The sequence below is a fragment of the Mesoplodon bidens genome (assembly GCF_964165515.1).
Source record: "Mesoplodon bidens genome assembly, chromosome: 6".
Taxonomy (NCBI): Eukaryota; Metazoa; Chordata; class Mammalia; order Artiodactyla; family Ziphiidae; genus Mesoplodon; species Mesoplodon bidens.
This window is the reverse complement of record NC_138162.1, coordinates 52981963-53009268: the sequence shown is the minus strand read 5'-3', so window position 1 is coordinate 53009268 and position 27306 is coordinate 52981963. Positions and strand designations below refer to the sequence as shown.

General features: G+C 42.3%; 2 protein-coding genes across 4 annotated transcripts in view; one reads left to right on the top strand and one right to left on the bottom strand.

Annotated features, from left to right (window-relative positions):
• Positions 1–22051, top strand: part of LOC308619283 (angiopoietin-1 receptor-like) — a gene marked incomplete at its 5' end in the record, with an annotated part of 141965 nt that extends 119914 nt beyond the window's left edge. The window contains 11 exons of the mRNA XM_081237907.1: positions 3758–3823; positions 4314–4468; positions 5998–6208; positions 8571–8681; positions 10994–11184; positions 11732–11845; positions 16489–16559; positions 17528–17568; positions 18457–18553; positions 20097–20196; positions 21045–22051. Coding sequence (XP_081094033.1) covers positions 3758–3823; positions 4314–4468; positions 5998–6208; positions 8571–8681; positions 10994–11184; positions 11732–11845; positions 16489–16559; positions 17528–17568; positions 18457–18553; positions 20097–20196; positions 21045–21119 — 1232 coding nt within the window. The 3' untranslated portion in view covers positions 21120–22051. The remainder of the gene's footprint in view (positions 1–3757; positions 3824–4313; positions 4469–5997; positions 6209–8570; positions 8682–10993; positions 11185–11731; positions 11846–16488; positions 16560–17527; positions 17569–18456; positions 18554–20096; positions 20197–21044) is intronic.
• Positions 22052–22734: 683 nt separating this feature from the next.
• The window catches only part of LOC308619474 (uncharacterized protein), a 47898-nt gene continuing 43326 nt past the window's right edge, over positions 22735–27306 (bottom strand). For 2 of the 3 annotated variants that reach the window (XR_014016187.1, XR_014016189.1), the window contains 2 exons: positions 26539–26659; positions 22735–24436 (listed from right to left, as the gene is read on the bottom strand). The gene's annotated coding sequence lies outside the window, so the exon portion shown is untranslated. The remainder of the gene's footprint in view (positions 24437–26538; positions 26660–27306) is intronic. The other variant, XR_014016188.1, reaches the window with a different exon arrangement.

Genomic DNA, 27306 nt, shown 5'->3' with positions numbered 1-27306 from the left:
TAAAAATTCCAAAACAATGTTGAATAATAGTGGTGAGAGTGGGCAACCTTGTCTTTTTCCTGATCTTAGTGGAAATGGTTTCAATTTTCCACCATTAAGGATGGTATTGGCTGTGGGTTTTTCATATATGGCCTTTATTATGTTGAGGTAGGTTCCCTCTATGCCTCTTTATGGAGAGTTTTTATCATAAATAGGTGTTGAATTTTGTCAAAAGCTTTTTCTGCATCTATTGAGATGATCATATGGTTTTTCTCCTTCAATTTGTTAATATGGTGTATCACATTGATTGATTTGCATATATTGAAGAATCCTTGCATTCCTGGGATAAACCCCACTTGATCATGGTGTGTGATCCTTTTAATGTGCTGTTGGATTCTGTTTGCTAGTATTTTGTTGAGGAGATTTGCATCTATGTTCATCAGTGATATTGGCCTGTAGTTTCCTTTCTTTGCGACATCTTTGCCTGGTTTTGGTATCAGGCTGATGGTGGTGTCCTAGAATGAGTTTCGGAGTGTTTCTCCCTCTGCTATATTTTGGAAGAGTTTGAGAAGGATAGGTGTTAGCTCTTCTCTAAATGTTTGATAGAATTCTCCTGTGAAGCCATCTGGTCCTGGGCGTTTGTTTGTTGGAAGATCTTTAATCACAGTTTCAATTTCAGTGCTTGTGATTGGTCTGTTTATACTTTCCATTTCTTCCTGGTTCAGTCTCAGAAGATTGTGCTATTCTAAGAATTTGTCCATTTCTTCCAGGTTGTCCATTTTATTCACATAGTTGCTTGTAGTAATCTCTCATGATCCTTTGTATTTCTGCAGTGTCAGTTGTTACCTCTTTTTCATTTCTAATTCTATTGATTTGAGTCTTCTCCCTTTCTTCTTGATGAGTCTGGCTAATGGTTTATTAATTTTGTTTATCTTCTCAAAGAACCCGCTTTTAGTTTTATTGATCTTTGCTATCATTTCCTTCATTTCTTTTTCATTTATTTCTGATCTGATCTTTATGATTTCTTTTCCTCTGCTAATTTTGAGGGTTTTTTTTTTGTTCTTCTTTCTCTCATTGCTTTAGTTGTAAGATTAGGTTGTTTATTTGAGATTTTTTTAGTTTCTTCAGGTAGTATTGTATTGCTGTAAACTTCCCTCTTAGAACTGCTTTTGCTGCATCCCATAGGTTTTGGGTCATCGTGTTTTCATTGTCATTTGTTTCTAGGTACTTTTTGATTTTCTCTTTGATTTCTTCAATGATGTCTTGGTTATTTAGTAGTGTATTGTTTAGCCTCCATATGTTTGTATTTTTTACAGTTTTTTCCCTGTAATTGATATCTAGTCTCATCGTGTTGTGCTCAGAAAAGATACTTGATATGATTTCAGTTTTCTTAAATTTACCAAGGCTCAATTTGTGACCCAAGATATGATCTATCCTGGAGAATGTTCCATGAGCCCTTGAAAAGAAAGTGTATTCTGTTTTTATTGGATGGAATCTCTTATAAATATCAATTAAGTCCATCTTGTCTAATGTGTCATTTAAAGCTTGTGTTTCCTTCTTTATTTTCATTCTGGATGACCTGTCCATTGGTGAAAGTGGGGTGTTAAAGTCCCCTACTATTAAATTGTGACTGTCCATTTCCCCTTTTATGGCTGTTAGCATTTGCCTTGTGTATTGAGGTGCTCCTATGTTGGATGCATAAATATTTACAGTTGTTATATCTTCTTCTTGGATTGATCCCTTGATCATTATGTAGTGTCCTTCGTTGTCTCTTGGAATAGTCTTTATTTTAAAGTCTATTTTGTCTGATATGAGAATTGCTACTCCAGGTTTCTTTTGCTTTCCATTTGCATGGAATATCTTTTTCCATCCCCTCACTTTCAGTCTGTATGTGTCCCTAGGTCTGAAGTGGGTCTCTTGTAGACAGCATACATACAGGTCTTGTTTTTGTATCCATTCAGCCAGTCTGTGTCTTTTGGTTGGAGCATTTAATCCATTTACTTTTAAGGAAATTATCAGTATGTATGTTCCTATTACCATTTTCTTAGTTGTTTTGAGTTTGTTTTCGTAGGTCTTTCCTTCTCTTGTATTTCCTGCCTAGAGAAGTTCCTTTAGCATTTGTTGTAGAGCTGGTTTGGTGGTGCTGAATTCTCTTAGCTTTTGCTTGTCTGTAAAGGTTTTAATTTCTCTGTTGAATCTGAATGAGATCCTTGCTAGGTAGAGTAATCTTGGTTGTAGGTTTTTCACTTTCATCACTTAAATATGTCTTGCCACTCCCTGCTGGCCTGCAGAGTTTCTGCTGAAAGATCAGCTGTTAACCTTATGGGGATTCCCTCGTATGTTATTTGTTGCTTTTCCCTTGCTGCTTTTCATAATTTTTCTTTGTATTTAATTTTTGATAGTTTGATTAATATGTGTCTTGGCATGTTTCTCCTTGGCTTTATCCTGTATGGGACTCTCTGCACTTCCTGGACTTATTTCCTTTCCCATGTTAGGGAAGTTTTCAACTGTAATCTTTTCAAATATTTTCTCAGACCCTTTCTTTTTCTCTTCTTCTTCTGGGACCCCTATAATTCAAATGTTGGTGCATTTAATGTTGTCCCAGAGGTCTCTGAGACTGTCCTCAATTCTTTTCATTCTTTTTTCTTTATTCTGCTCTGTGGTAGTTATTTCCACTATTTTATCTTCCAGGACACTTACCCATTCTTCTGCCTCAGTTATTCTGCTATTGATTCCTTCTAGAGTATTTTTAATTTCATTTATTGTGTTGTTCAGCATTGTTTGCTTGCCCTTTAGTTCTTCTAGGTCCTGGTTAAACGTTTCCTGTATTTTCTCCATTCTATTTCCAAGATTTTGGATCATCTTTACTATTATTCCTCTGACTTCTTTTTCAGGTAGACTGCCTATTTCCTCTTCATTTGTTTGGTATGGTGGGTTTTTACCTTGTTCCTACATCTGCTGCATATTTCTCTGTCTTCTCATTTTGCTTAACTTACTGTTTTTGGGGTCTCCTTTTCACAGGCTGCACATTCGTAGTTCCTGGTTTTTTTTGGTGTCTGCCCACAGTGGGTGAGGTTGGGTCAGTGGCTTGTGTAGGCTTCCTGGTGTAGGGGACTGGTGCCTGTGTTCTGGTGGATGAGGCTGGATCTTGTCTTTCTGTTGGGCAGGGCCATGTTCAGTGGTGTGTTTTCTGGTGTCTGTGAACTTAGTATGATTTTAGGCAGCCTCTTTCCTAATGGGTTGTGTTGTGTTCCTGTCTTGCTAGTTGTTTGGCATGGGGCGTCAAGCACTGGAGCTTGTTGGCTGTTGGGTGGAGCTGGGTCTTAGCGTTGAGATGGAGATCTCTGGGAGAGCTCTTGCCAATTGATATTACGTGGGGCCAGGCAGTCTCTGGTGGTCCAATATCCTGAACTCGGCTCTCCCACCTCAGAGGCTCAGGCCTCACACCAGGCCAGAGCACCAAGACCCTGTCAGCCACGTGGTCAGGTATGGGGGGGATTTTCTTGCCTTTTGGGAAGTGTGAGGTCTTCTGCCAGCGTTCAGTACGTGTTCTGTAGGAGTTGTTCCACATGTAGATGTATTTTTGATGTATTTGTGGGGAGGAAGGTGATCTCTATATCTTACTCCTCCACCATCTTGAAGGTCCCCCTGCAATAGGAGCCTCCACTGAAGATGCCAACCTCCACAAGAGCTAGAGGTGCAGAGGCTTTTTTTTCAGAGGTTTTGCAGATTGTCTTTTTGTTTTGTTTTGTTTTGTTTTCCTTTGTGCTTCGTCTAGTTTCAGTTGTTCACAGGGTGCTTCATGCAGAGGCCTTGCATCTGGCACTTCAGATCAGAGTGCCTAGTAAGAAAATCTCCATTAGCTCTTTAAAACAAGAAAAAAGCCAAAGCCAAATATCTTACAGACGCTATGCTCCTTAGAGTTGCAGAGCTTTAAAGCTTTTCTAGGTGGTTAAATTGTGCAGGGAGGTTTAGTCACTTACCCAAAGTCATAGATCTAGTTAGTCATTCTCACTATTACTTGATAATATTCATCTGCTTGGGCCTGTACTTGGAAGTGAAAGTTGAACAAAGGACAACAATTAGTGATTAGCATGTTGCCATTTAAAAAGGTCTTTTGCACATTTCTTTGAACTTATAACAGCCCTGTGAGTCAGACTCATCTCCACTGAGTTCCAGAAAATAAATGAGTAGCCCAAGGTCACCTAGCAGGGCTCAGGCTGGGCTCAGGCTGCCATTACTTTCCCATTACACTGTGACTTCTCCTGCAGATGGTCTTGGCCTCTCTCTCTACCTAGACTAACCTGCTCCTTCTCCTGTGTTCTCCGGCACAGCCCCAGCAGACCTCGGAAGCGGGAAGATGCTGCTGATTGCCATCCTTGGCTCAGCGGGAATGACCTGCCTGACGGTGCTGTTGGCCTTTCTGATCATGTTGCAGTTGAAGAGGGCAAACGTCCAAAGAAGAATGGCCCAAGCCTTCCAAAACGTGGTATGTCTCATCTTCCTAATAGTAATAAGTGCAATTCCACATATATGCAGAACCTTCATTTTAAAGACGTGGGTCAAAAATTTTACCTGTAAAGCAAATATTTCCCTTAGGCAAGTTTCGTCTTTTCTTTGTCTTCCATTATGAAATGGGAGATAAATAGCATGACTATATAATTTCTTGTCCAAATCAGAACAATTCTAAGAGTGAAAAGGCTGCTCTTAATAAGTATGCAGGAAACCAAGCCTAAAGCAGGACTACTGCCCCATCAGAAAGAGAATACAGTCATACTAGTAATAAGTCACCAGCAAGGGTAATCTTGTAATATAAAGAACTGAACATTTTTGGTAATGAATGGCAGAAGGGTAACCAGACCTCAGAGTGATAGGTAATGAAGATTTGCACTAGACCAGTGTTCCCCACGTTTCCCTGTTTCCAGTTTCCATTTTGTACTTCTAATATCTCTTTCAATTCTATTATCCCTCCTATATGTATGGATTACCTATACGTGTGTATCTCCATTCCTGTGCACCCTTCGGTCTGCAGCCATAGTTCATGGTGCTTGGCACGGCCTCTTTCTTTCATCTAGGAATTTTGACCAGTAAAAAGTTTAGAAAATCATACTTTACCTATAGGCACCCCATTTGAGTCCTTTGCTATACTACAGCCTGAACATTTCTCTAGTTTGTGGTTTCAAGCCCTGTAAAATTAATCTGTACCCAACTTTATTGATTCTGTATATGAAACATTGAGTACAATTACATATTCCAAATGAAGTATACCTTCCTGTACATGAGTCCCTGAGATTCCCTCCAGTACAGAACAAGGGAAGCTCTGTAATCCGACTCCTTGCCAGAGCTGGCTCAACTCAGGCTGTCCCTGTAGAGGAAGGACCAACAAGGTGGTAGAGAGTGCTAGAGCGCATCATGGTACTACTGATGCTTTGTTCTGATACCATCAGCAGCCACTGAAACTCAGGAGAAAAGGAGACACCCTGTTGGGTTTTACTCTAAGCATCAGTCATCTTGGGGCCAGTGTCTGTGCCAGAGTGGGCTTGAGAGATTCTGAGCTTTAGGACAAGTTGAGTAAGAGCCAAGAATAGACCAAGATGACGCTAGGAAACAAAGCTCTCACAGAGGTGTGTCCTGTGATTGACTCATATCGATCTCTGAGTTCTTCTCCAGATCAGAACTCAACGCCTGCTCATTCCACAGCAGAGTAGAAACTCAAGTGTGACTAACTCAGGAATATGCTATTTCGTGGCATACATGCTGTTATCCTCCCCTCCCTCACCTCTGCAGACATAACTAATTGATTGTGGCGTGCTTTGCCACTGAGGCCTGTGATCGTGCCCATGCAGCTCTATAGGCAGCTACTTCATCTGAGTGGGCCTGTTCAATGAACCCTATTTCCGTTTTCATTCTAGAATTGGATACAGTATTTCTTTTTTCACCCAGTGTGGGTACAAATCAGGAGGTATTATGTACCTTAAAATTACGAAAAATCCTGACACAAAACCATTATTTTTCTAGCGGGAAGAACCAGCTGTGCAGTTCAACTCAGGAACTCTGGCCCTGAACAGGAAGGCCAAAAACAACCCAGATCCTACAATTTATCCAGTGCTTGACTGGAATGACATCAAATTTCAAGATGTGATTGGGGAGGGTAATTTTGGCCAGGTTCTGAAAGCTCGCATCAAGAAGGATGGGTTACGGATGGACGCTGCCATCAAGAGAATGAAAGGTCAGTGCTTGGACTGCTCGAGTCAGCATTTTATTAGGGTCGGGGGACAGCTTGACTTCCTGTTGAATCTTTCCTCTAAGGTCTTACGCTCTTTAAAGAAAAAGTTGGCGTGGTGTCAGATAGAGCTGTTATGTGCAACTGAAGGTGATGTTTCCTTTGAGGGTCAGGGTGTAAACATGAAGGCATAAGCTATTTAGATACCACTGTCTTGATTCCTTGGGATGTGAGAATACAGATTCTCTGTCATACCCTGCTGACTTTGGGGGAGCATTATTTTTCTTAATCCAGTGGTCCTCAAAATTGAGCATGCATCCGAATCACCTGGAAGGCTTGTTAAAAAACCAGATTCTTCAGCTCCACCCCACAGTTTCTGATACAGTAAGTCTGGCGCAGGGCCAGAGAACTTGGATTTCTAATTAGTTCCCATGTGATGCTGATTCTGAGGCTTGGGAGACCACACTTGGCAAACCACTATCTTCATGGATTATCTGCATCAACATTCCTAGAAATATTGTTAGAAATGCATCTACTTGGGTTTCTCCTTCTCATGGTTCTACTGTATTCTAATTTCTGGGATGGTGCATGAAAAATCTATGTTTTTAAGCTTGCTCAGTGGCTCTTCTGTACACTCAAGTTTGAAAACCCTTGATGTATGGTCACAGGAACTAGATCTTTTCCAGTTGTGTTCAAGACTGCTTGGGGGAAGAAAAAGAAAAAAAGACTGCTTGGGGCCTATCCATTTAATCAGATCTTCTGAGAAAGCAGAATGACTTGTTCCCTGGCAATACTAGCTGTCTTCTCTTGCGGGTGAAATGGCAGTTTAGAAATGACTTGATTGCGAAGCTGCACTGTTGCTTTTACAGCACACAGGCTTGAAAAGTGGCGTATTAGAGCCAGCAATGTAATTACTAGTTGCATTGGGCAGCTCCATTGTAAGGACTCTCTGAGGTTGCTGATGGGTTTTCCTTCTTTTTGACTGCAATATTAAGCCTAAGATGACAATTAACCCTAAATCTTTTTAAATCATCGCTGTTTTCCACATTGCTAGAAAACACTATGTCAGAAAATGAACAAAACAAAATAAACACAGTATTATTTATGCTTAGAGACAGTAATGTTTCAAACCACACACACACACACACACACACACACACACACACACACCCCTTGCTTAGCATCCAGAAATCCCTTTTTCATTTTGCTACTTTAGTTACAGGGAGCTTTAGGAAGCAGTAAAAATAGTGAGAGGAGAGAGGGTGTAGAACTTTGTAGCATCAGTTTTTATTGGCATCTGACCTGAGCTGATTGTCTATCTCATGCCCATGTGAAGAGGTAGAATAGCTTAACAGGGCACCAGGGCAGACAATTTTTGCAGGAAAAATCATGCATGCAAAGAGGGCAGCTACTGACAACCTTATTATAAAGAGCTTTGCTTTTTAAATGCTTCCAAGGTATTGACCCTCAGGTCCCTGTGGTATAAACAGGGTCCTCGACTTGGAATTGCCTACTTATCAGCCTTATGGGTACCCTTAGCCCATATGAAACATTCCCATAATTTCCAAGCATGTTCAGGCATTCACATGGCTACCAGCTCCCTTCTCACCCTTTCCCCCAATGTTATTTCTTCAAAAAGCCATAATAGCATACTGTCACTGACTCAAGGCTGATCAGCCAGTTGTGCATCAGCCAAAGAGCTTTCTCTTCAGCCTGACTGGTGGTTCTCCCTCTGATCAAAGTGCTAGCGGACAGATGGAATGAAAGGAACAGAAATAAATGCAACTGTTTCCTGACTACCAAGCAACTTCTATGAAAATGACATTGAGATTTGAATTTTTTCAGTAGGACTGGTTTATGAAAAAAGTAAAGTTATTATAATAAAGCAAGGTGTGTACACTACTGCTGATGTTTCACTACAACTTTGTTTTTATCCCTGAGCATATTTGTCTCTGGACGGTAGAGTTAGCTGGGAGAGCCAGAGTCTAAGAATGGATGCAGCTCCATCTCGACCAAATCATTTCCCTGGATATTTGAGAGCTTCAACAGGAAAACTTCAGAGCAGTGGTTCTCAAGCAGGGGTGATTTTTCCCCCAGGGGGGACATTTGGTGATTTCTGGATACATTTTCAGTTGGGCTACTGGTATCTAGTGGGTCAGGTCAGAGGTGCAGCCAAACATCCTACTTTGTACAGGACAGCCCCCAACAATAAAGAAGCATCTGCATTATAGTCATCTCTGATTTCTATACAGTTTTCCAGACCTAATGGTGGCTGAGTGTACCTGAAGGTTCTGGGAAGCAGAGGGGGGACAGTTGTTTCTGAAGAGGTGTAACAGAAAGGGATCACTACTCTTTACTTTCTTCCCAGAATATGCTTCCAAAGATGACCACAGGGACTTCGCTGGGGAACTGGAGGTGCTTTGTAAACTTGGACACCACCCAAACATCATCAATCTCTTGGGAGCGTGTGAACATCGTGGTAAGATGTTCTTTTCCTGTCTTTCCTGCCAGATTTTTTTTTTTAAAACAGGCACATTCCATATTGAAATTAGGAAAGACAGTCATCTAAGATTGTTATCTACTTTTTTTTAAGTTGCAGTTTCAGTCTGAATGTCTGGTCCCATTAATAGATCATGCTGAGATTTAGTACCTTTTTGAAGGTAGATCCCAAGGCTGAATCTTTTGGCCTCTGATGTGGTTCAGCTAGTACTGCCCCAAAATATCCATGGCTCCTACATGCCTCCACCTTTGCTAATCCAGAGGTTTTCTCAGCTACTACTAAGTGGATTGAGGCAGCCCTCAGCACCAGGAAGAGTGAAGTAGATTGGTTCTTGTTAGTTGCCTACCTTTTCATTTTCCCTCCAAACCCAAGGAACTGATATTCTGAATGTTAAATCTGTGAATGCCATTAATCTACTGTAATGTGAAAGCACTGGTGATGCTTAGGTTAAAATAATAATAATAAGCTTATATCTAATAGTATCAATACTTTGTTTTTATCCAAAACAATGTCCTGTACAATAACACTGAAGTTTTACAACTATCCTATGTCACACATACTCTTAAGTCCAACTTACATTATTAATTCAAGTATTTATTGAGTATTTCCTATTGTAATGCATGTAATTAGCTGTGAATGAGTAGGTAACAAGAAATCTTTCATGGCTTTACCTCTGCTTGCTACCTGGGTTTGTAGGTCTAAATCTATGCTTAATCTTAATTTCTCGTGGAAAAATTTGCTCCAACAAAAAAGCTCCACACAGTAATTATTTACAGACTTGACAACCTCTTGTTGACTTTGCAGCACAAATACCAACAATGGAAAAGAGACTCCTTCCTTTTCCTCAATTTATTAAACTAAAAATACTGGTACTTCAAACAATGTATCATTCTGTGATCCAATAAGGGTGTAATTCTGAAAGCCAGATCATGTCTCTTAGGTTAGATAATGAAGTAATGACATTTATTTTTGAGCTATTTCCTGAGAACAGTAATCAGCATGGGACAGCAGTAAATGAAAGTTAAAAAAAAAAAAAGAAACCGACAACAACAGAAGAATGTATATCTTTTAATATTTTGCTCTATCGTCACATTATTGGTTGGCTCTTAAAATTTATAATTCAGTAAAGAAGTGAGAAAGCACATTCATACCAGAATTGAAGTATATCTTTCCTTATAGTACAACAGGATTCAGTGCTAGATTTTTTTAATTTTTGAGAATTTCACTTCCTTAGAATATCTTTGAAGTTTAAATTCCTTCAACATTAAAAAAAGACCAAATAATTCACCTTTAAAAGACAGTAAAACCACTTTACTTTTCATTGGCTCCAAAGATCAATGTTTTTATCAAAGCAGCTTACATTTTATTAAAAAGGGAAAAGGAGAAAGCAATTTGGAATAAAAATAAGACACTGCACCATAGTTTCCTCTAGGAACTATTTTGTTTTATTTTTTTCCTAAAAGGTTGAGTTTTCTGGTTTCTGTAAGCAAAAATGCAATCCCTGACACTAGGCTCTGCTGACTAGTGACCTACTCAGCAATATAGTGACTTATTCCAGATTTTAGGGAGGAGCAGAAGGCAGGAGAGAGAGAAAGTTACCTGGTGTGGGTCCTCTTCTGCTATGGATATTTTATCATTGTTTTTTGATTAAAAAAATATAACCTCGGGCTTCCCTGGTGGCGCAGTGGTTGGGAGTCCGTCTGCCGATGCAGGGGACACGGGTTCGTGCCCCGGTCTGGGAAGATCCCACATGCCGCGGAGCGGCTGGGCCCGTGAGCCATGGCCGCTGAGCCTGCGCATCCGGAGCCTGTGCTCCACAGCGGGAGGGGCCGCAACAGTGAGAGGCCCTCGTACCACAAAAAAAAAAAAAAAAAAAAAAAAAAAAGCTAGATTCATACTGGAATAACATGCCTGGCTCATATTAGGTTCTTGATATTCAATATTGATTGAATAAAAAAATGACAGGTGATGTGGACTAGCTGTCTTAGATCGTCTGGAAGCAAATGCTTTGATTTCATTCTACTAGTGTCACCGAGTAGGTGACAGGAAGCCCTCTATGTTTGGTAGAGGTGGGGAGGGGAACCCTGAGAGCAAGCACTTTAAGTATTGCAGGAATGATGTCACTTGTCTTCCTCCTGGCCCCAGCATTACCGAGGTCGGTACCACTAGGTGTGTAACTTTACGATAAAACAGAGGTGTATAAGCGGTTCCTGAGAATCATAGCACATCTCAGAAATATCACGGCAGCTTAGGGTTACCGATAAAGTGGTGCTGTCTCCCTTCCTGCCCAGGCTACCTGTACCTGGCCATCGAGTATGCCCCCCACGGCAACCTCCTTGACTTCCTGCGCAAGAGCCGCGTGCTGGAGACGGACCCTGCGTTCGCCATCGCTAACAGCACCGCCTCCACGCTGTCCTCCCAGCAGCTCCTCCACTTTGCAGCAGATGTGGCCCGGGGAATGGACTACTTGAGCCAAAAACAGGTTCGTCCTGAGGATCTTGCTTTGGACATCTTTCCTCTGAAAGTCTCTCTGGAATCAGAGTTTAGATAAGTTTGTACATTTGTTTTTGGTCGCTGTCTCTTCCTTAATTCCTTCTTACAATCTTCTAACTTTCATATCTTTGCTAATATGTCATCTCTTTATATAGAAGTTAATGCCCAACACTGACGGTATGTTTATCTAGTGACTCTTATCATGTATATTTGGTGAGGTGCCTTCACCGATCTAAGCTTGGTGTGGCTCTAAATAATGCATAGTAGCAGAGGCCATTCACGGCAACTGGAAGATTTCATGACCTGGTTTTTCTTCCAGGTTGCTCCTCCAGAGACATGTGGGTCATTTGGCAGAATCCACTCACTGAGCATTTAGGAGAGGAACTTTAAGGGAACTGGATTCTGGTGACTTTTGAAAACCCCTTTTCACACTGACCTCTCTGTTTCCCAAAGCTCTTGCCCCTACGCAAGAAACAAAATGGAGTGAAAAAGCAAATGCGATGCTGAAAATACATGATTTTTTTTTTAAATTTCAGTTTATTCACAGGGACCTGGCTGCCAGGAACATTTTAGTTGGTGAAAACTATGTAGCCAAAATAGCCGATTTTGGATTGTCCCGAGGTCAAGAAGTGTATGTGAAAAAGACGATGGTAAGTTCAGAACAGACACTGATGAGATCCTTTCTGGGGCACCCCTCCCTCTCCTGATGTTGTTTCTCTTAGAATACCATCTTTCTGTGATGACTGAGGCCTCTGACCATTTTCCCCATTGGATAATGCCCTGGCCCAGCAAACATCCTTTCTCATTTTTGATTCCTAAAATGACTGGAGGGTCGACATTTACCAATGAAGAAGGCCCTGTCACATGTGGCCAAGTAATTGAACGTGCAAGCCTAGTGCTGCAGGGACTCAGGTCTACATCCAGCCCAGACCCTGAGGTCTGGTCTCACTCAGAAACCTCTGGAGAGCTCCCACAGTCCCCTTTTGCACAGCAAACTTAGGAGGGGGGAAAAGACACTTAATATACCTTCTAAAACATCAAGGAAATCAATTAATGAGGTTCCTAAATCACAAGGATGCTCTAGAGAGAAACTCATAACTTCTAAATGCTCATACAAAATTTCCCTCTTTGCCAAAAGTTCTCTGCTCACTCTTCAAGCCCCAATCAAATCCACTTTCACCTAATGATACCTAGTCTCCTAAACATTCATATTTTATCTTCAAATACAAGCTCCTGGGAGAACCTCACCACAGTGTTAGAAGAGAGAAGCTGGACTCATTCTGCTACTTTTGTCCACCCTAGAATCATAAAGCCCTGGACATGCCACATTCCTGGACATTAGTGCTGTGCCGACAACATGCCACCACCCTCTGCTTTCCCTGAGCGGGTGGGCAATGTAGGGCGTTGGGGGTGACACACCCTGTAGTCTTTGCACGTGTTGGGTAGGTCCACTCCACTGGCCTGGCTCTCCCAGCATTACCTGGGCTCAGCTTTCTTGGGATGACTCCAGTTCTTATAACATATAGAGGGTCCTTTTACTTTTGTGGGTACCAAATTGCCTCCTAGCAAGGCTCAGGCTTCTGTGTTTATCCTCAAGCTCAGGTTTCCTTTCTCTTCAATATACTTATTTTAGTTACTGACAAGATAACACAGAAATAATACTCAAGAATGCTTTCAAGAGGAAATGGTCCACAGTTCACAACCTGGACACGATTAATTTATTTTATTCTTTACTTATGGCCTTCCACAGGCATACATTCTTTTCCATAGTTACAATCACAGTGAACCTAACCACTTTGGAACTTCCCACTCTCTTTTTGGATGAGGTTTTGAAGTTAGTCTCCTTTGGTTCTTAGAGACCACCATGCCCCTGGTCCTGTATACTTATTAACATCAGCACTTTTTGGAAGCCAGAGATGCCTCCCTGAGGGCTGGTTTCCAGGCAATATTTTTTTTTCCCCTAAACTCTTCAGATTTGCCCCACTCAAAGCAGACTTTTCTCTGGGAAGGAGCTGGGCTGGTCTTAAAGAAGCAGGACCTACCACCACTCACCCATCTACTCTGGCTCTCCCCACTCCTCCTGGGAGCATCCTCCTTAGAATCCTCTTATCTCCATCACAGAATCCCTCTCCTTCCTTCACTCTGGAGTGGGCGGGGCGGGGGTTTGCCCCAGATGAGGGGCAAGAGAGGTTAACACAGGTTAGCCCCGTAATCCACGCATTTTATTTGGTTGCTTTCCTTAGGCCCCCAAAGCTAAGGTTGGTTTGCTCGACATTTCATCAAGGGTAGGGATTTCTGTATATTGGGGAGCTTAGGAGGAGTGCTTAGAGGGGCGGAGCACAGGTAGGGCTCAAGTCTATCTCCCAGTGGAAGGGCAAAGTGTGCAGTGGCAGCATGGGGTCTGGGGAGGAAAAGGACAGGGTGAGGGTAGGGGAAGAAAAGAGAAGGGACTGGAGAGGAGCAAGCTCCCGGCAAGAAGGGTGCAGTATAGCAAGACACCACCAGAGGGCAGAGGAGCCACTTTCTCTGGCCTATTATTTAAGTCAGAGATTCAATTCCTATTGTACCTAGAGTCGTCCGGGGAAATTAAAAAAAATACAGATGCTGAGTCCTATGGCTTAGATATTCTGATTCAGTTATTCTGGGGAGGGCATCCTGCATCAGTTTTTTTTTTTAAATTCCCCCAGGCGATGCTAATACTGGAAGTGTAGCAAACTAACGTACTTAAGTGATTTGGGGTTTTACTATCATTGATTAATATATCGATCCCGTCAGCATGGATTTATTTATTACTATAATGTTTCATGCTTGTGCTAGGTTTGGGGATAATATAATTCAGACACAGTGTTCTCCTTCAAAGAGCTCAGAGACCCATAATGAACAATCGTCACAGTGGATGAGGCTGAGGATGAGGAAAGTGCCAGTGCCATGGGAACTCAGAGGAAGCACACTGAAGCTTTACAGTAAATGTCAAATAGATATTGGAGATGTCAGAATGAAGTGGATGACCTGGAGGATGTGGTATATATAAAAATCGAGAGGCAAAGGAAAGCATGGAACCTTTGGCCATTAAGTAATTCAGTATGGCTGGAGTGTGATGCAGAAAAAAGGGAGAGTTAAAATGCAAGGCTGGGACTTTCCAAGGGAGTGTGGAAAGTTCCAGAATGGTTAGGTTCACTGTGATTGTAACTATGGAAAAGAGTGTATGCTTGTGGAAGGCCATAAGTAAAAAATAAAATGCAAGGTTGGAGTTAAAACGCAAGTGGGGATAAGGTCCTGAAGAGCTTTGGATGCCAGCTAAGGATTTGGGGACTCATCTAAGCATTGGGGATCTTGGGACATTAAAGAACTTTAAGGAAGGGAACCACATGGTTGTACTTGCCATTTAGAGTGATTGTGGTGTGGAGAACAGGTCATCGGGGTGAAACTAGAGGCTGGGAGATCCGTGGAGAGGTGGTGGTTTCATCAGGCAGGAGATGATGGTGGCCTGCACCAAGGTGATAGCAGTAGGGACAGACACATGTGGGCAGATCCAAAAGCAGTCAAATAAAACAGAAAGGAAGAAGTGTGCATGGAAATCAGTCATTAGGAGGTACGAGGTCAGAGGTCAGCTGGTTGGGAGTAAATGAGAGCAAAGACCCAACAGGAAATGGAGACAACTCTTTCCGTTCCATAGCTGTGAAGGGGAAGAGAGAAAAACAGGTGACAGATGGGGTGGGGTGGACATAGAGAGAAGGGAGGCGTGGATGTTGAGGAGAACACTGAAGATGTAGATGTGAGAAAGGATCCTTTTTTAAAAGAAGACTATTTTTTTTTAGAGCAGTTTTAGGTTCACAACAAAATGGAGAGGAAGGCACAGCGATTTCCCATATACTCCCTACCCCACACATGCATACCCTCCCCCATCATCAACATCCTCTGCCACAGAGGTACCTTTGTTACAGCCAATGGACCTGCATTGACATGCCATAATCACCCAAAGTTTATAGTTTACATCAAAGCTCACTCCCGGTGTTGTACATTCTATGGGTTTGGAGAAATTTATAAGGACCTATGTCCTTCATTATGGTATCTTACACATTTTCACCGCCCTAAAAATCCTGTTTTCTGCCTATTCAGACCCCAGATCCGACCCCACCCCTAGCAACCATGGATCTTTTTTGAGAAAGGATACTTTTATATTTAAACCTTAAAGTACAGGACAACCATTTGGGATTTATGGTCAGAAAGAGCTTCAAAATAGTGCCAGTAAATACAGAACTGGGAGAGAATTTCACATTCAGGAATAATCCTTGGGATCCAGGTCGGGGCTGGTCTCATGGAAGGGGAGTCTGGGAGAATGCCTGCTCTGGTTTTGAGGGGGGCTGAGAAAGATCCCCTAAATACTCCTGATTTTGCCCCACCCACTGGCTAATGTAAGCTGAAATGCCACTGTTAGAGCTTGGACAGATCTCTGGGAGGGAGGGATCCATCTCTCAGTAGGGTTCATGTATTCCTGGGGTGGGTCGAGAGGAAAGGAACCCAAATTCATAGCAAATTTGAGGAAACTAGGAATAAAACTCAGAAGTCAAACTTCACATTTTCCAGTCCACATCTCATTTTCCCCAGCCTGGACTCAATAAGCCAAGAAATGGGGCAAACCTGGAGGGAGTCGGGGCCAGGCACCCAAAGGGTGGGCAAGTGTCTCTCATCCTGTCTCCAAACCCAATGCACGTGGCACTGGCTAGAAGTCATCACCTTCTCTGTGAATCACGGGCATACTCTTCCCTTTGGCCTGAAATGCTCTTTCCTCCCCCATACACCTGATGGTGCCTACACATCTTACAGAACCGAACTCATGTGTCCCCTCCTCTGGAAACTCCTGCACAATCCCCTCCAGGCACACGCGGTCTCCTCCCATCACTTTAGCCTTTCCTGCATTACAGCTTACTTCCTAGGCCTGTCTCTCCTTTCACACCTCTGAGTGCCTCTGACAGCCACAAAGGGAATAACTGAGTGACTAGCGAAAGGACACACACATCCACACACACACGTCTGCACACATCGTTATTTTTCTTTATGTGAAACTGTGGTAGGGGCCCCTTGAGGTAAGTGGGACTCACACAATTTGCAAGTCTTTGAATTTAAAAGCACACTTGTGGGTGGGACATGTGCAAAACAGTTCCTGAGTCTGCCACGCCTTCTGTCTGGGGACCTCCCCGGGGACTTGGGTGAGTCCCAGCTTCACGCCAGCGGCGAGCCTTGGGAAGGGGCCCTGTCCAGCCTAAGCGGCATCTCACCTCGTTCTCTCCAGGGACGGCTCCCCGTGCGCTGGATGGCGATCGAGTCACTAAATTACAGCGTGTATACAACCAACAGTGACGTGTAAGTAAAGCCTCTCACTGCTGAGGGATTTTTTTTTCTTTTTTTGTCCCAGAAAAATATCCATTTGACAGAGGTTTTAAAGAGAAGCAGAAATATTGTATCCGTCTGGGGAATAAAGCTAATCACTAATCCCAGGAAATCACAGACTAAATGAAGCCACAGAGGGGACAGTTTTCCCTGGTGGCAGGCTTTGGGTTTCTTTCTGCATGTCGAGGAGTGACCTCAAGTGGTGAATCCCTCATCTCCAGAGGAGCAAGGGGCATCCCAGCCTTCCCATGGCTCCACTCCCCAGACTGACCTCAGCACGAGGACCTAGATCAGAGGAGGTGGCCCCACAGTAGCTGCTGGGGATCAGAGGTGGCAGGGATGGAAAGCAGACAGACACAGTGGGAACCATCTCTGCTTGCAGCCTGCATGACAAGTCTCAGGCTGGCGGGGGAAGGAAGGGTTGGGATTGAGGCCTGAGCCCTCTTGCTCAGGTTCCCTCTTTTCAGGAGGAAGAACTGAGGCCCCGAGTGTTCCTGTGTCTTCAGTGTGTGCCTTTATATGTTATCTCACATCATCTCTGCATAACTTTAAGAAATTGGTGTCCTCACTTTTGGAAGAATACACTAAGAGGCCTCAGGAGTTCTAGTCACTTGTCTCAGGTCACACAAGTATCAGGTGGCAGAGATGGGATCTGACATAGGTCTGTCTGGCTTAGAATCTCCTGCTTTCCAGCTTTCCACCTTGCATTCGCTACCTAAAGCGAGTGGGAGCTCTGGCAGAGCTAACACTCTTTCCCTGTTATAATCCTTCCACTGGCCGAAGAGGAGATAAATGCATGCTGTGTGCAAGGCCCTAGCCTAGGAAACAGACATGTAACTTTTCCTTTTCTGACCTAGGCTTAGTCGCCCTGGCTTTCTGGGCAGAAAGTTGACTGGGCAACATACGTGCTGGTTATTGGTTTCTCTTTTGTTCCTCTGCAGATGGTCCTATGGCGTGTTACTATGGGAGATTGTTAGCTTAGGTGAGTATCCATGTCTACCTACCAGGTGAGGCTCTAGGCAAAGCGAGTGGGCCCCTCCCGGACTCCTTTACCGTATAATCTCATGGGTAACGTGTACTCAGTGCCAACAGACGCCACTTGGGAAAAGAACCTTACGGGTTTCCATGTTTGAGTGTGTTTATTCCCATGGTTCTCTTTATGAAAGCCCTGTGTTTAATGTCATATTTAATACTAATAACCTGGTGGTCAAGAACTTCATTCTGAGTTGTCTCTGCTTGTGCACAGATGTCACAGAGCTGTCATAAGTTTACTTCTACAACTTGAAGACAGTATATTATGAAAAGTCACATTTTCTAAGGCCATTTAATACCACGTGAAAATGTGCATGCCAAAAACCAGAAAAAATTCCCATAATCCCGGTTTTATAAATATTACACATGAAAAAAACTGGGAGGACCACACAGAAGGATTTTTTAAAATGTAGTTTTTTTCTGCATTATTTTTTGTATTTTCCACAGTAAACATGTATTGCTTTTCTAATTAACATTGATAGATAAAATAGGAATTGCATAACATAAATACAGACTTCCAATTAGGAAAAAGATCCATGTCATTGGTACAATAGACGTGCTGTGTGTAGACAGACTTGGGGAAGAGGAATAGCACCAGAAGGAAGGAGACTGTGGTGGATCTCTGCACTAAGGAGTGGCCGCACGAAAGCACGGTCTGTAGCCGAAGTCCAGCTGTGATGTGCGGTAGGCTTGCTCCGGAGGAAGATCACCACGGGTGCTCAGCATCGCTTGACACACCCCGTCTTTCTCCCAGCCCCTTGGCTGTATAGCCTCAGGGCAGGAGATGCTGACTTCTGCATCCGAGGGGGCTTAGGGTGCACCGTTTCCTGTCTTCCAGGTGGCACCCCTTACTGTGGGATGACGTGTGCAGAACTCTACGAGAAGCTGCCCCAGGGCTACAGATTGGAGAAGCCGCTAAACTGTGATGATGAGGTGTAAGTCAGGCCTCACCCGGGGCCATTTTATCCTGACTTTCTCCCTGTACCTTTCTTGGACTGACTCTAGTGAAGGAGCTATCTGATACATACACGTATGTTTACCTATATGTGCACACACGCACGCACACATGCACACCCCATATAGTCAGAAACAAGGGGGTTCTTGAAACTAAGACTGTGATGCAATGGGCAGGGAATAACAGCTTTCTAGGCATAGAAATCCAGGAGGAATTTAAGGTGATGATTCTTGGTTGAATCTTAAGGTTGAAAGGAGAAAGGGCAACAAAGGCAGAAAAGATCTGAAATAAATTCATGAAATTATCCATGAATTAAATGTATGAAACCTTGAGACTAACTTTGGGGACAGAGATTTCAGAGCTGTTATATTAAGAAAGACAGATTTTTCTTCATAAAATCTTACTTCTATGAGGATTATTTTCCAGGAATAAGTATTCTTCTCAGGGGAATAATGATTATCTTTAGCGATGTTGCCATTCCCAGAACTAACCAATGTAGTTGCTGCCTAACTGGCATGATTTGAAGAGTGCAAGGCTCTAGGCTGAGCAAGTAATTTATCATCCAAACCAAGCCACTTCTAAGAGTGAAATAGGGTGCTGTTATTGTTATGGTACAAGAGATATAAAACTAGACCATCCTGGGAAAACCTGGATGTACCTGAACCATCATTGGACAAAGTCCCTAAAATGTCATCTTTTGAGATTCATTCCATAAGGAGTGATATTTTCAGCCCTTATGAAACTTCTGTTAAAGTACAAACTGTTCTATTGATAGAATCTCTAACACCCCAGGCTGATGGTTGAGAGCCCTCTGTGCACTACAGGTCCCCTGAGTCACCTGGTCAGCATGTGAAATCTTGAGCCCCATTCCCAGACATGATTCTATACATCTAGGGTGCGTCCCAGGAATCTGCATTTTAACAAGTAGTTCTGGCCACATTTGAGAAAGTACTGACTTAGACCAGCACTTCCTAAGCTAGGTGGAAAGTGTGAGACGTAAATAAATGACACAGAGTTCTGTGATCAGTTATGTCTGGGAAGCTTCTAGGTTAAACCTGGTTAAAAAGGTAGCTTGTTTTTAATGGAATGACTTCTCAAGATTTTTCTGGGTCGATCCCTAAGAGGAAGATGCCATGGGTGGCATTTTGCAAATTTATTTGAGCATGGGGCCATTTTAAAAAAATAAAACCCTGACATTTTGAGAGGTGTGGTATTCCAAGGGACATGCTGCCCTAGACATGTAACTCAGTTCTTTCCAGATAATCAGAATAGCTGAGACCAAGATCCCATGGGAGTGGTAACTAAAGCAGGCACTAGATCTAGTGGGAGAAGAAAGGGGACTTGGATGGGGAGATGGGAGGCCTAACAGAATCTTCCTAGGTGCCGTACTTTTGTCTTTTGCTGGCTAAGCGTGATGACCATGCGTTGGGTGGCTACATTCTCTTTTTTGCCATACCCTACACCTGGCTGTGCGCAGGCCTGAAGCACAGTTGTAGACTTAACCCTTTCACTGTTTTCAAAAGGTATGATCTCATGAGACAATGCTGGCGGGAGAAGCCTTATGAAAGGCCCTCATTTGCCCAGATCCTGGTGTCCTTAAACAGGATGTTAGAAGAACGAAAGGTGAGTATGGAGATCAAAGCAGGGGTTCTTTAAGTGGAATTCCTCATGTGTCTATTGTGGTTAATAAAAAGTTGATACAAGTCAACAGGTTCTCCTGAGCATGACCCTAGGTGCTAGAGGGACATAAGGATGTGGACCCAACTTTGAGGAAGTTACAATTTTGGAGGACATAAGATTCCTATATAAGATACAGTCACACACAGTAGCACAACATATACAACTGGCTTATTCGAGCTAGAAGCAATCTTAAATCTCATCAGTCATACAGCCTGACCCTTTAATTTTATAGAGGAAGAAACAGACGTAGAAGGGTGAAAAGTGACTTGCCCAAGGACAAACAGCAGGTAGACAACATAGCGTGGTCTACAGGTTACTATGGGGAGGGTCAGGCATTCTATCAAAATTTCTAGAAAGTAGTTGACTATACAGACCTGAGGTTCGAAAGACAAATCTAGGTTAGGGAAGTAGATGTTGAACGTCATCAAAACCCAGTTGGTAATTAAACCAAAGATGTGGGTGAGGTCACACAGCAGGAGGTGAGAAGCAGACAGAGGAAGGGGCCTTAGAGGATGTGGGGCGTGTCAGGAGGGACCAGTGAGAGACCATGAGAAAGAGAAGCCGGAGACTGAAACAGGTGAGAGGAAGCAATCCTACTTGCAGAAGTCAGGGGATGCTTTTCAGGAAGAAAGTTGTTAAACACAACAGAGGGAATAAGGATAGAAAACTACCCCCCAAGTATCCGCATCTGAGTTGAAACAAGCTAAGGAAACTGGGGTATTACTGTAACTGCCCCTGGCAGAGGCAGGACTGAGCCAGTTTGTGTCTCTGAACCACTCTTGTTCTTCTAGACCTACGTGAATACCACGCTTTATGAGAAGTTTACCTACGCAGGAATCGACTGTTCTGCCGAAGAAGCAGCCTAGGACAGACCATCTTCAGCTGTATATTCCGTTTTCGCTTCACCAGCATGAGAGACCCTTGAGAACTTGATGCCAAGCAAGCAAGTCTCTGTCAAGAGAGGTGACATAGAATATGGACGTGTATATAGATTGCTGTCTGTCTGGGACATTCACCGTAAGACCCCTGTGTGTGAATCTATAGTACCCTCTATTAGGACTGTATATATACTATTTTGAGTAAGAATGTGCTGGAATCAGAATGCCTGTGGTTTCATATGCAATAATATATTTTTCTAAAAACATGGACTTTACAGGAAGGTGTGAGAGTACAATTACTGTAGTGCATAACTCATTATTGTCCCAGATATTTTTGATATTTACCTATATATTGGATGTTATGTCTTGCTGTGTAGAAGAAAATATTGTAAACCTGACCCTGATAGCACAGGTGAGAAAAGTAGGGGAAATGTATGAATTCTTACAGGACATGGATTTAAGTCTGTACCTAAGCAATATAAAAGAGCTTCTTCTATCTCTAAAATTTCCCCCTCACCTGTGGAAGCCACCCCAATTTCATTTCATAATTTGACAACTTTGTCAGGTGTTTCCAGAGCCCACAAGTCAGTCCAGAATGCTAACCCTGAAAAACAGATTTAAATCTCGTTCCTTAGATGCCTAAGAACTTTGAGAGAAGTATAAGTTTGATCAATTAATAGGATTTAGTTTTAGTTTCTTTGATAACATTGATGTGTTTATTAAGAAATTAAAATAGGAAGCTTGGAGTTAGTTAGTTATATTTGGGAGACATGTGACATCATATCAGATTAACATCCCTACCTGTATTACACATTGTAAAAAGTTTTAGTTTTGATCATTTGTGAGTTTACCATTTATACTGTAGGCACATGCTACACTGAGATCATATAGTAAGTGAATAAATGTCTTGCCTACCCACATTTTGTCCAGGAATGTGTCTCATAGGTATTGCCAAATGTCTGTATTATACTTTTGAGAAAAACACCTTAAATTATCATCCTCTACCTTGTTGGTAATATGCAGAGAGCAGTTGGTGGGTATATGCCACCAGACGTATCTCAAGCTCACAAGATTAGAAATGTCTTCCAGAAGTATCCTACTGTCTAATCTGTTTTCTTGCACCTCTGGTAGTATTCCCATGTGAACTGAGGGCTTAGAACTAGAATCCCTTTTAATTGTGCTGCAATGTTAACAGTTCGCCATACCGCATAATGTTCCATATTCCTGCCATCTGCTCAACTTTATGCATCAGAAACAATGACCAGGAAATTGTATTTGTCCCAAACGCTCTTCATCCACAACAGCATATGCAGTGGAGACAAAACAAAAGCAAGACGGCTGTCGCAGCGTTTATTGCATCAACTAAGTAGGGGCTCAAATGAAGAGCCATTGAAAGTAGGTCCAAATATATATATATATATATATATACACATATATATATATATACACACACACACATATATATATACACACATATATATATATACACACACACATATATATACACACACACATATATATACACACACACATATATACACACACATATATATAAACTATATATACACACTATTTATCTATACATATATATGTATAGATATATGTGTATATATGTATATATATGTGAATAGTTCCATTTTGCTTTTTACCCAAATGTTGTGGAGATACTCCTGACAGCTCTTGGTTTGCATGTACATGGAACTGAACAAGAACAAGGATGATCTGAAAAATGTAGATAATGTCTTCAAATTTTGCATGTGGCTTTGGAATACATAATAACAGCTGCTTTTTCTATAGCAGCCTGACCTTCTTGATTACATATATTTAAAATACTTTAAATTTACATCATTACAAATTTACTTCATGTCAAGTATAAGAGATGACTAAGGAAGTACTTACGGTATCAAGAAAAAGGAACTGGACTTCCCTGGTGGCAGAGTGGATAAGAACCCGCCTGCCAATGCAGGGGACATGGGTTCGAGCCCTGGTCTGGGAAGATCCCACATGCTGTGGAGCAACTAAGCCTGTGCGCGACAACTACTGAAGCCTGCGCACCTAGAGCCCGTGCTCTGCAGCAAGAGAAGCCACCGCAATGAGACGCCCGCACACCGCAAACAACGAAGAGTAGCCCCCGCCTGCAGCAACTAAAGAAAACCCGCGCACAGCAACAAAGACCCAATGCAGCCAAAAATAAATAATTAAAAAGAAAAAAGAAAAACGAATTCAGTGATACTTAAGATTTACTTGTAAATTCAAAGTACCAAAGCAGCAAACCTGAGGTGTTCTTACTGAGGGCACATCATCACCATCAACTTGAATTTACTCCTGGCACAGAGACCATACGATTGACAGCTCTGGGTCTCATCCCTACCATTGGCAGAGAAACCTTTGTAGTTTTGTAGCATGTTAACAGCATTAATATTAAAGATTCATACTTACTCAAAGGTCGATAGTCAAATTGAATAAAGTCATGTCATTTCCATGGGCCAGTTTCCACATCATCAAAAAGCAATTAAGAAGGAAAGAACCAACGCCTTAAAGGAATTAGACAATTCCAGTACTGGGTATATAGATTAGATTTCAGTGTGTTTAGAAGAGCCATAGGACACTGCCTTAAAAAAAAAAATCAGTGAGTTGTTGATATCAAGTAAGAATACACCAGTTAGATTAAAAACACATTACACAGTAGCCAAATGACCAGAACTTTTATGTTAATAGTACACTGAAAAGTTTACATTTACTTCCATATAGTTTGTGAGGAAAATCTCCACTTCTGTTTCTATATAGATGATCTAAAGAAAACTTACAATTTTGTTAGGTAAAGATGTTTCTATCTCCAAGCAGCATAATGGTTCTAAGTATTTAGAGAGAAAAAGGAATTTAAGTAACCTGAGAAACGACCTTTGTGAAAGTCCTGGACCCATTACTTCAACTTCAAACCATCTTCCACTGTTATTTGTACACTGCCTACAAAGATGAGTCAAATTCCAGAAAACCTAATTCCTTCCCCCGCTCGTCCCCAGTCACAACTTTAGAAATCACTGTGGAAATTTAACCTTTAAAATGTAATAAATAGACCTCAACAGTGCTTGTCCTTCTCCTCTTCTCTTTGAAAGCATGGAGAAACCTCATGTTATTATAGACCAAACTCTACTGCCAGCAGTGGAGGCCAAGTAGTCACGGAAGCAATGCAGAGGTTTAAGATATTCTTGGGCAAAGTGGTTACTTCTTTCCTTTCAGGTCGTCTTTTACCTTCCAGAGTACCAGTTCCATGCAGGCGGTTGCATTTTCACTTGAATTGTGACCTTCAAATAGTATAGAATATAAAATAGCACATTAGACATAGACAACTCTGTGCTGTTACCCACGGATGGTCTCAAAACGAAGTCTTGAGTTTGAAACAAAATTACCACTGGCCACTTATCAATATTTCATTATTTCATACCTAGGACAACCCCTACTGGTTGCTTTAGAAATGTTTTACATAAATCCAGATGAACAAGCATCTCCCTTTCTCTATGTAACCTGTCCTCAGTCATGTGGTCACTACATTGCTATGACTGGATAGCACATCAGTACTTTCTCCATGAACCTCGTTTCCAGGGAGATACAACAACAAAGTGACAGGTACCACTGAACGACAGAGATCTGACAAGAAGCCAGAAATGGGCTTCCCTGGTGGCGCAGTGGTTGAGAGTCCGCCTGCCGATGCAGGGGACACGGGTTCATGCCCCGGTCCGGGAGGATCCCCCATGCCGCGGAGCGGCTGGGCCTGTGAGCCATGGCCGCTGAGCCTGCACGTCCGGAGCCTGTGCTCCGCAACGGGAGAAGTCACAGCAGTGAGAGGCCCGTGTAGTGCAAAAAAAAAATAATAATAATAATAATAAAAAAATTAAAAAATTAAAAAAAAAAAGAAGCCAGAAATAAGGGACGCTAGAAAAAGTACACCTCTCCAGACAAAGAGTGACCTTAGATACAAAATGACATGGTTTTAAAAAGTAGATGAAATCTACCCAAAATATCAAGCCTACAGTTCTGGTGAAAATAATAAATGACATCCGAGATTAAATGAGAAAAATCATATGGACCACAATTCTAAAATGGTATATTATTGTTTACTTGTGTTATTCTGAGAGAACTGTGGTATTATATAGCTTTTCGAAGATTTTGTTTTACATAGGGTATTTTTTGTTAGGTGAAATATTTTTGTGTCCATGGTTCCAGATTGTTTTCAGTAGAACACATTACAAATTTGATAAGAGCATTTTCTGGGAATTTGAGATATGAATATTTTTAACAAAGCAGATAATGTAAATTAAAGATTTTCTGCAAGATGGTATTGCGTAGTGTCTAATAAACAGAGAATGAAAGAGTAAAGACCATAAAGTAAAATCTGTATTTTGTACAATAAATGGCATGATCAGCGGAGCATCTGTAGAAACATACAGCATTATAACATAATTTTAACATACTCAAAATTAACTTTCTTCTCCCTCTTGTGCAAAAGTGGGGCCTATATGGGTATACATGAAATGTACAGAGTAACTAACCTCCATTCCAAGCCAGACACATATCTCATGCATATCACAATGCCACTAACAGGATAGTTGGTGGCTGTACTTGTTGTATTAGGTTAACTTGTTTAATGTTGGGTATTTTTCATCAGAAAAACCAAAAAGAAAAAAAAGTTCTGAGAGCAAAACCTCTGTACCAATCCACTACAGAGCAAGTGCACGCATGAATGTATTGAATTTGAGCTATACTTCTTCTTACGCAATGCACACTATTTACCCTGGGTGAGAGAACTTGGACCCAAACAATTTTAGAATCTCTTTAGGCTTAACGAAAATCACATATGAAAGGAGGTACACAGCAAAATTTAGAATGGAATTAGATCTACACCAACAAAAGTTTTTTTTTTTTTTTTTTGAGATACGCAGGCCTCTCACTGTTGTGGCCTCTCCCATTGCGGAGCACAGGCTCCGGATGCGCAGGCTCAGCGGCCATGGTTCACGGGCCCAGCCGCTCCGCGGCATGTGGGATCCTCCCGGACCGGGGCACGAACCCGTGTCCCCTGCATCGGCAGGCGGACTCTCAACCACTGCGCCACCAGGGAAGCCCCAACAAAAGTTTTATGCATGAATTCCAAGGTCAGGCAACTTGCTGAACCATGATGTGGTCACCAGTCTCAGTTTAATTGCTATTTTGATGCCTGTGGAACATCTAGGACTATACCAGGCAGTGAGCATGGAACACTTTTTACTTAAGCAGAAGCTTTGGGATTCTCTACCCAAGAAGAGAACCCACAGGGCAGCATTTCAAACAGTAGACCTTTACCATGAACCTCATGGTTTACTCAAGTCAGACTTAGGATCCTGATATTTATCACGAACAAGCAGGCTCTTACCATCATCCTGAATGATTCTCCGCAGGTAGTCGGCCACTAGGCTTTTAAGGGATCTTTTGTGAGGCAAGCCTAGCCGATGAGGAAACACAACTGTCGTGTCCACAATTGAAGTATGAATTAACTGTCAAAGGAAAGAGGAAAACTCTTTAGACGTTCTTCCCAAAGAATAAGGAAACTGATGGCAGCAACAGTAACTGTAGCAGCAGTAAGTAGGCTACAAAAGCAAGTGACATGAGCAGTTACAACAGGCCAGTCACTAGGCACTTTACTTGGATTATTTCACTACAACCTGCAGAGTAACCTAGCAAGGTAGGTATTTTATTGTCCCTTTTTACAGCCAAGGAAACTGAGGCTTCGAGAGGTTAAGAAAGTTGCCTAAGCTGAGTCAGCAGGGTAGAAGGAAATCCAATCTCAGCAGCCTGACTTCCAAGTCCACTTTCCTACCAAGGGAGCACCACCAGGGGGCAGCATGAGCTCAGAGCAGTTCCAATAATTACTGGCGGGGTGAGGGGCGGTAAAGGGTGAGCCAGGCTCCTCCCACCTTGTGACTCAGCGGAGGTGCAGGCACACCTCACTCTAGTGCAAGGCCCATTTCAGTGGTTTGTCTGTCCCTGGGGAGGGGGCATGGACAAGGATTAGTCCCATCTAGGTCCAAATCCCCTCTGCTTACACATGGAAGAAGGTGAATAAATTTTTCCTGAGATTTAATAAAGTAGGAAATAGTGATACAATAAGAGAGGGGTCAGATAACTGAGAGCCTGGACTGTC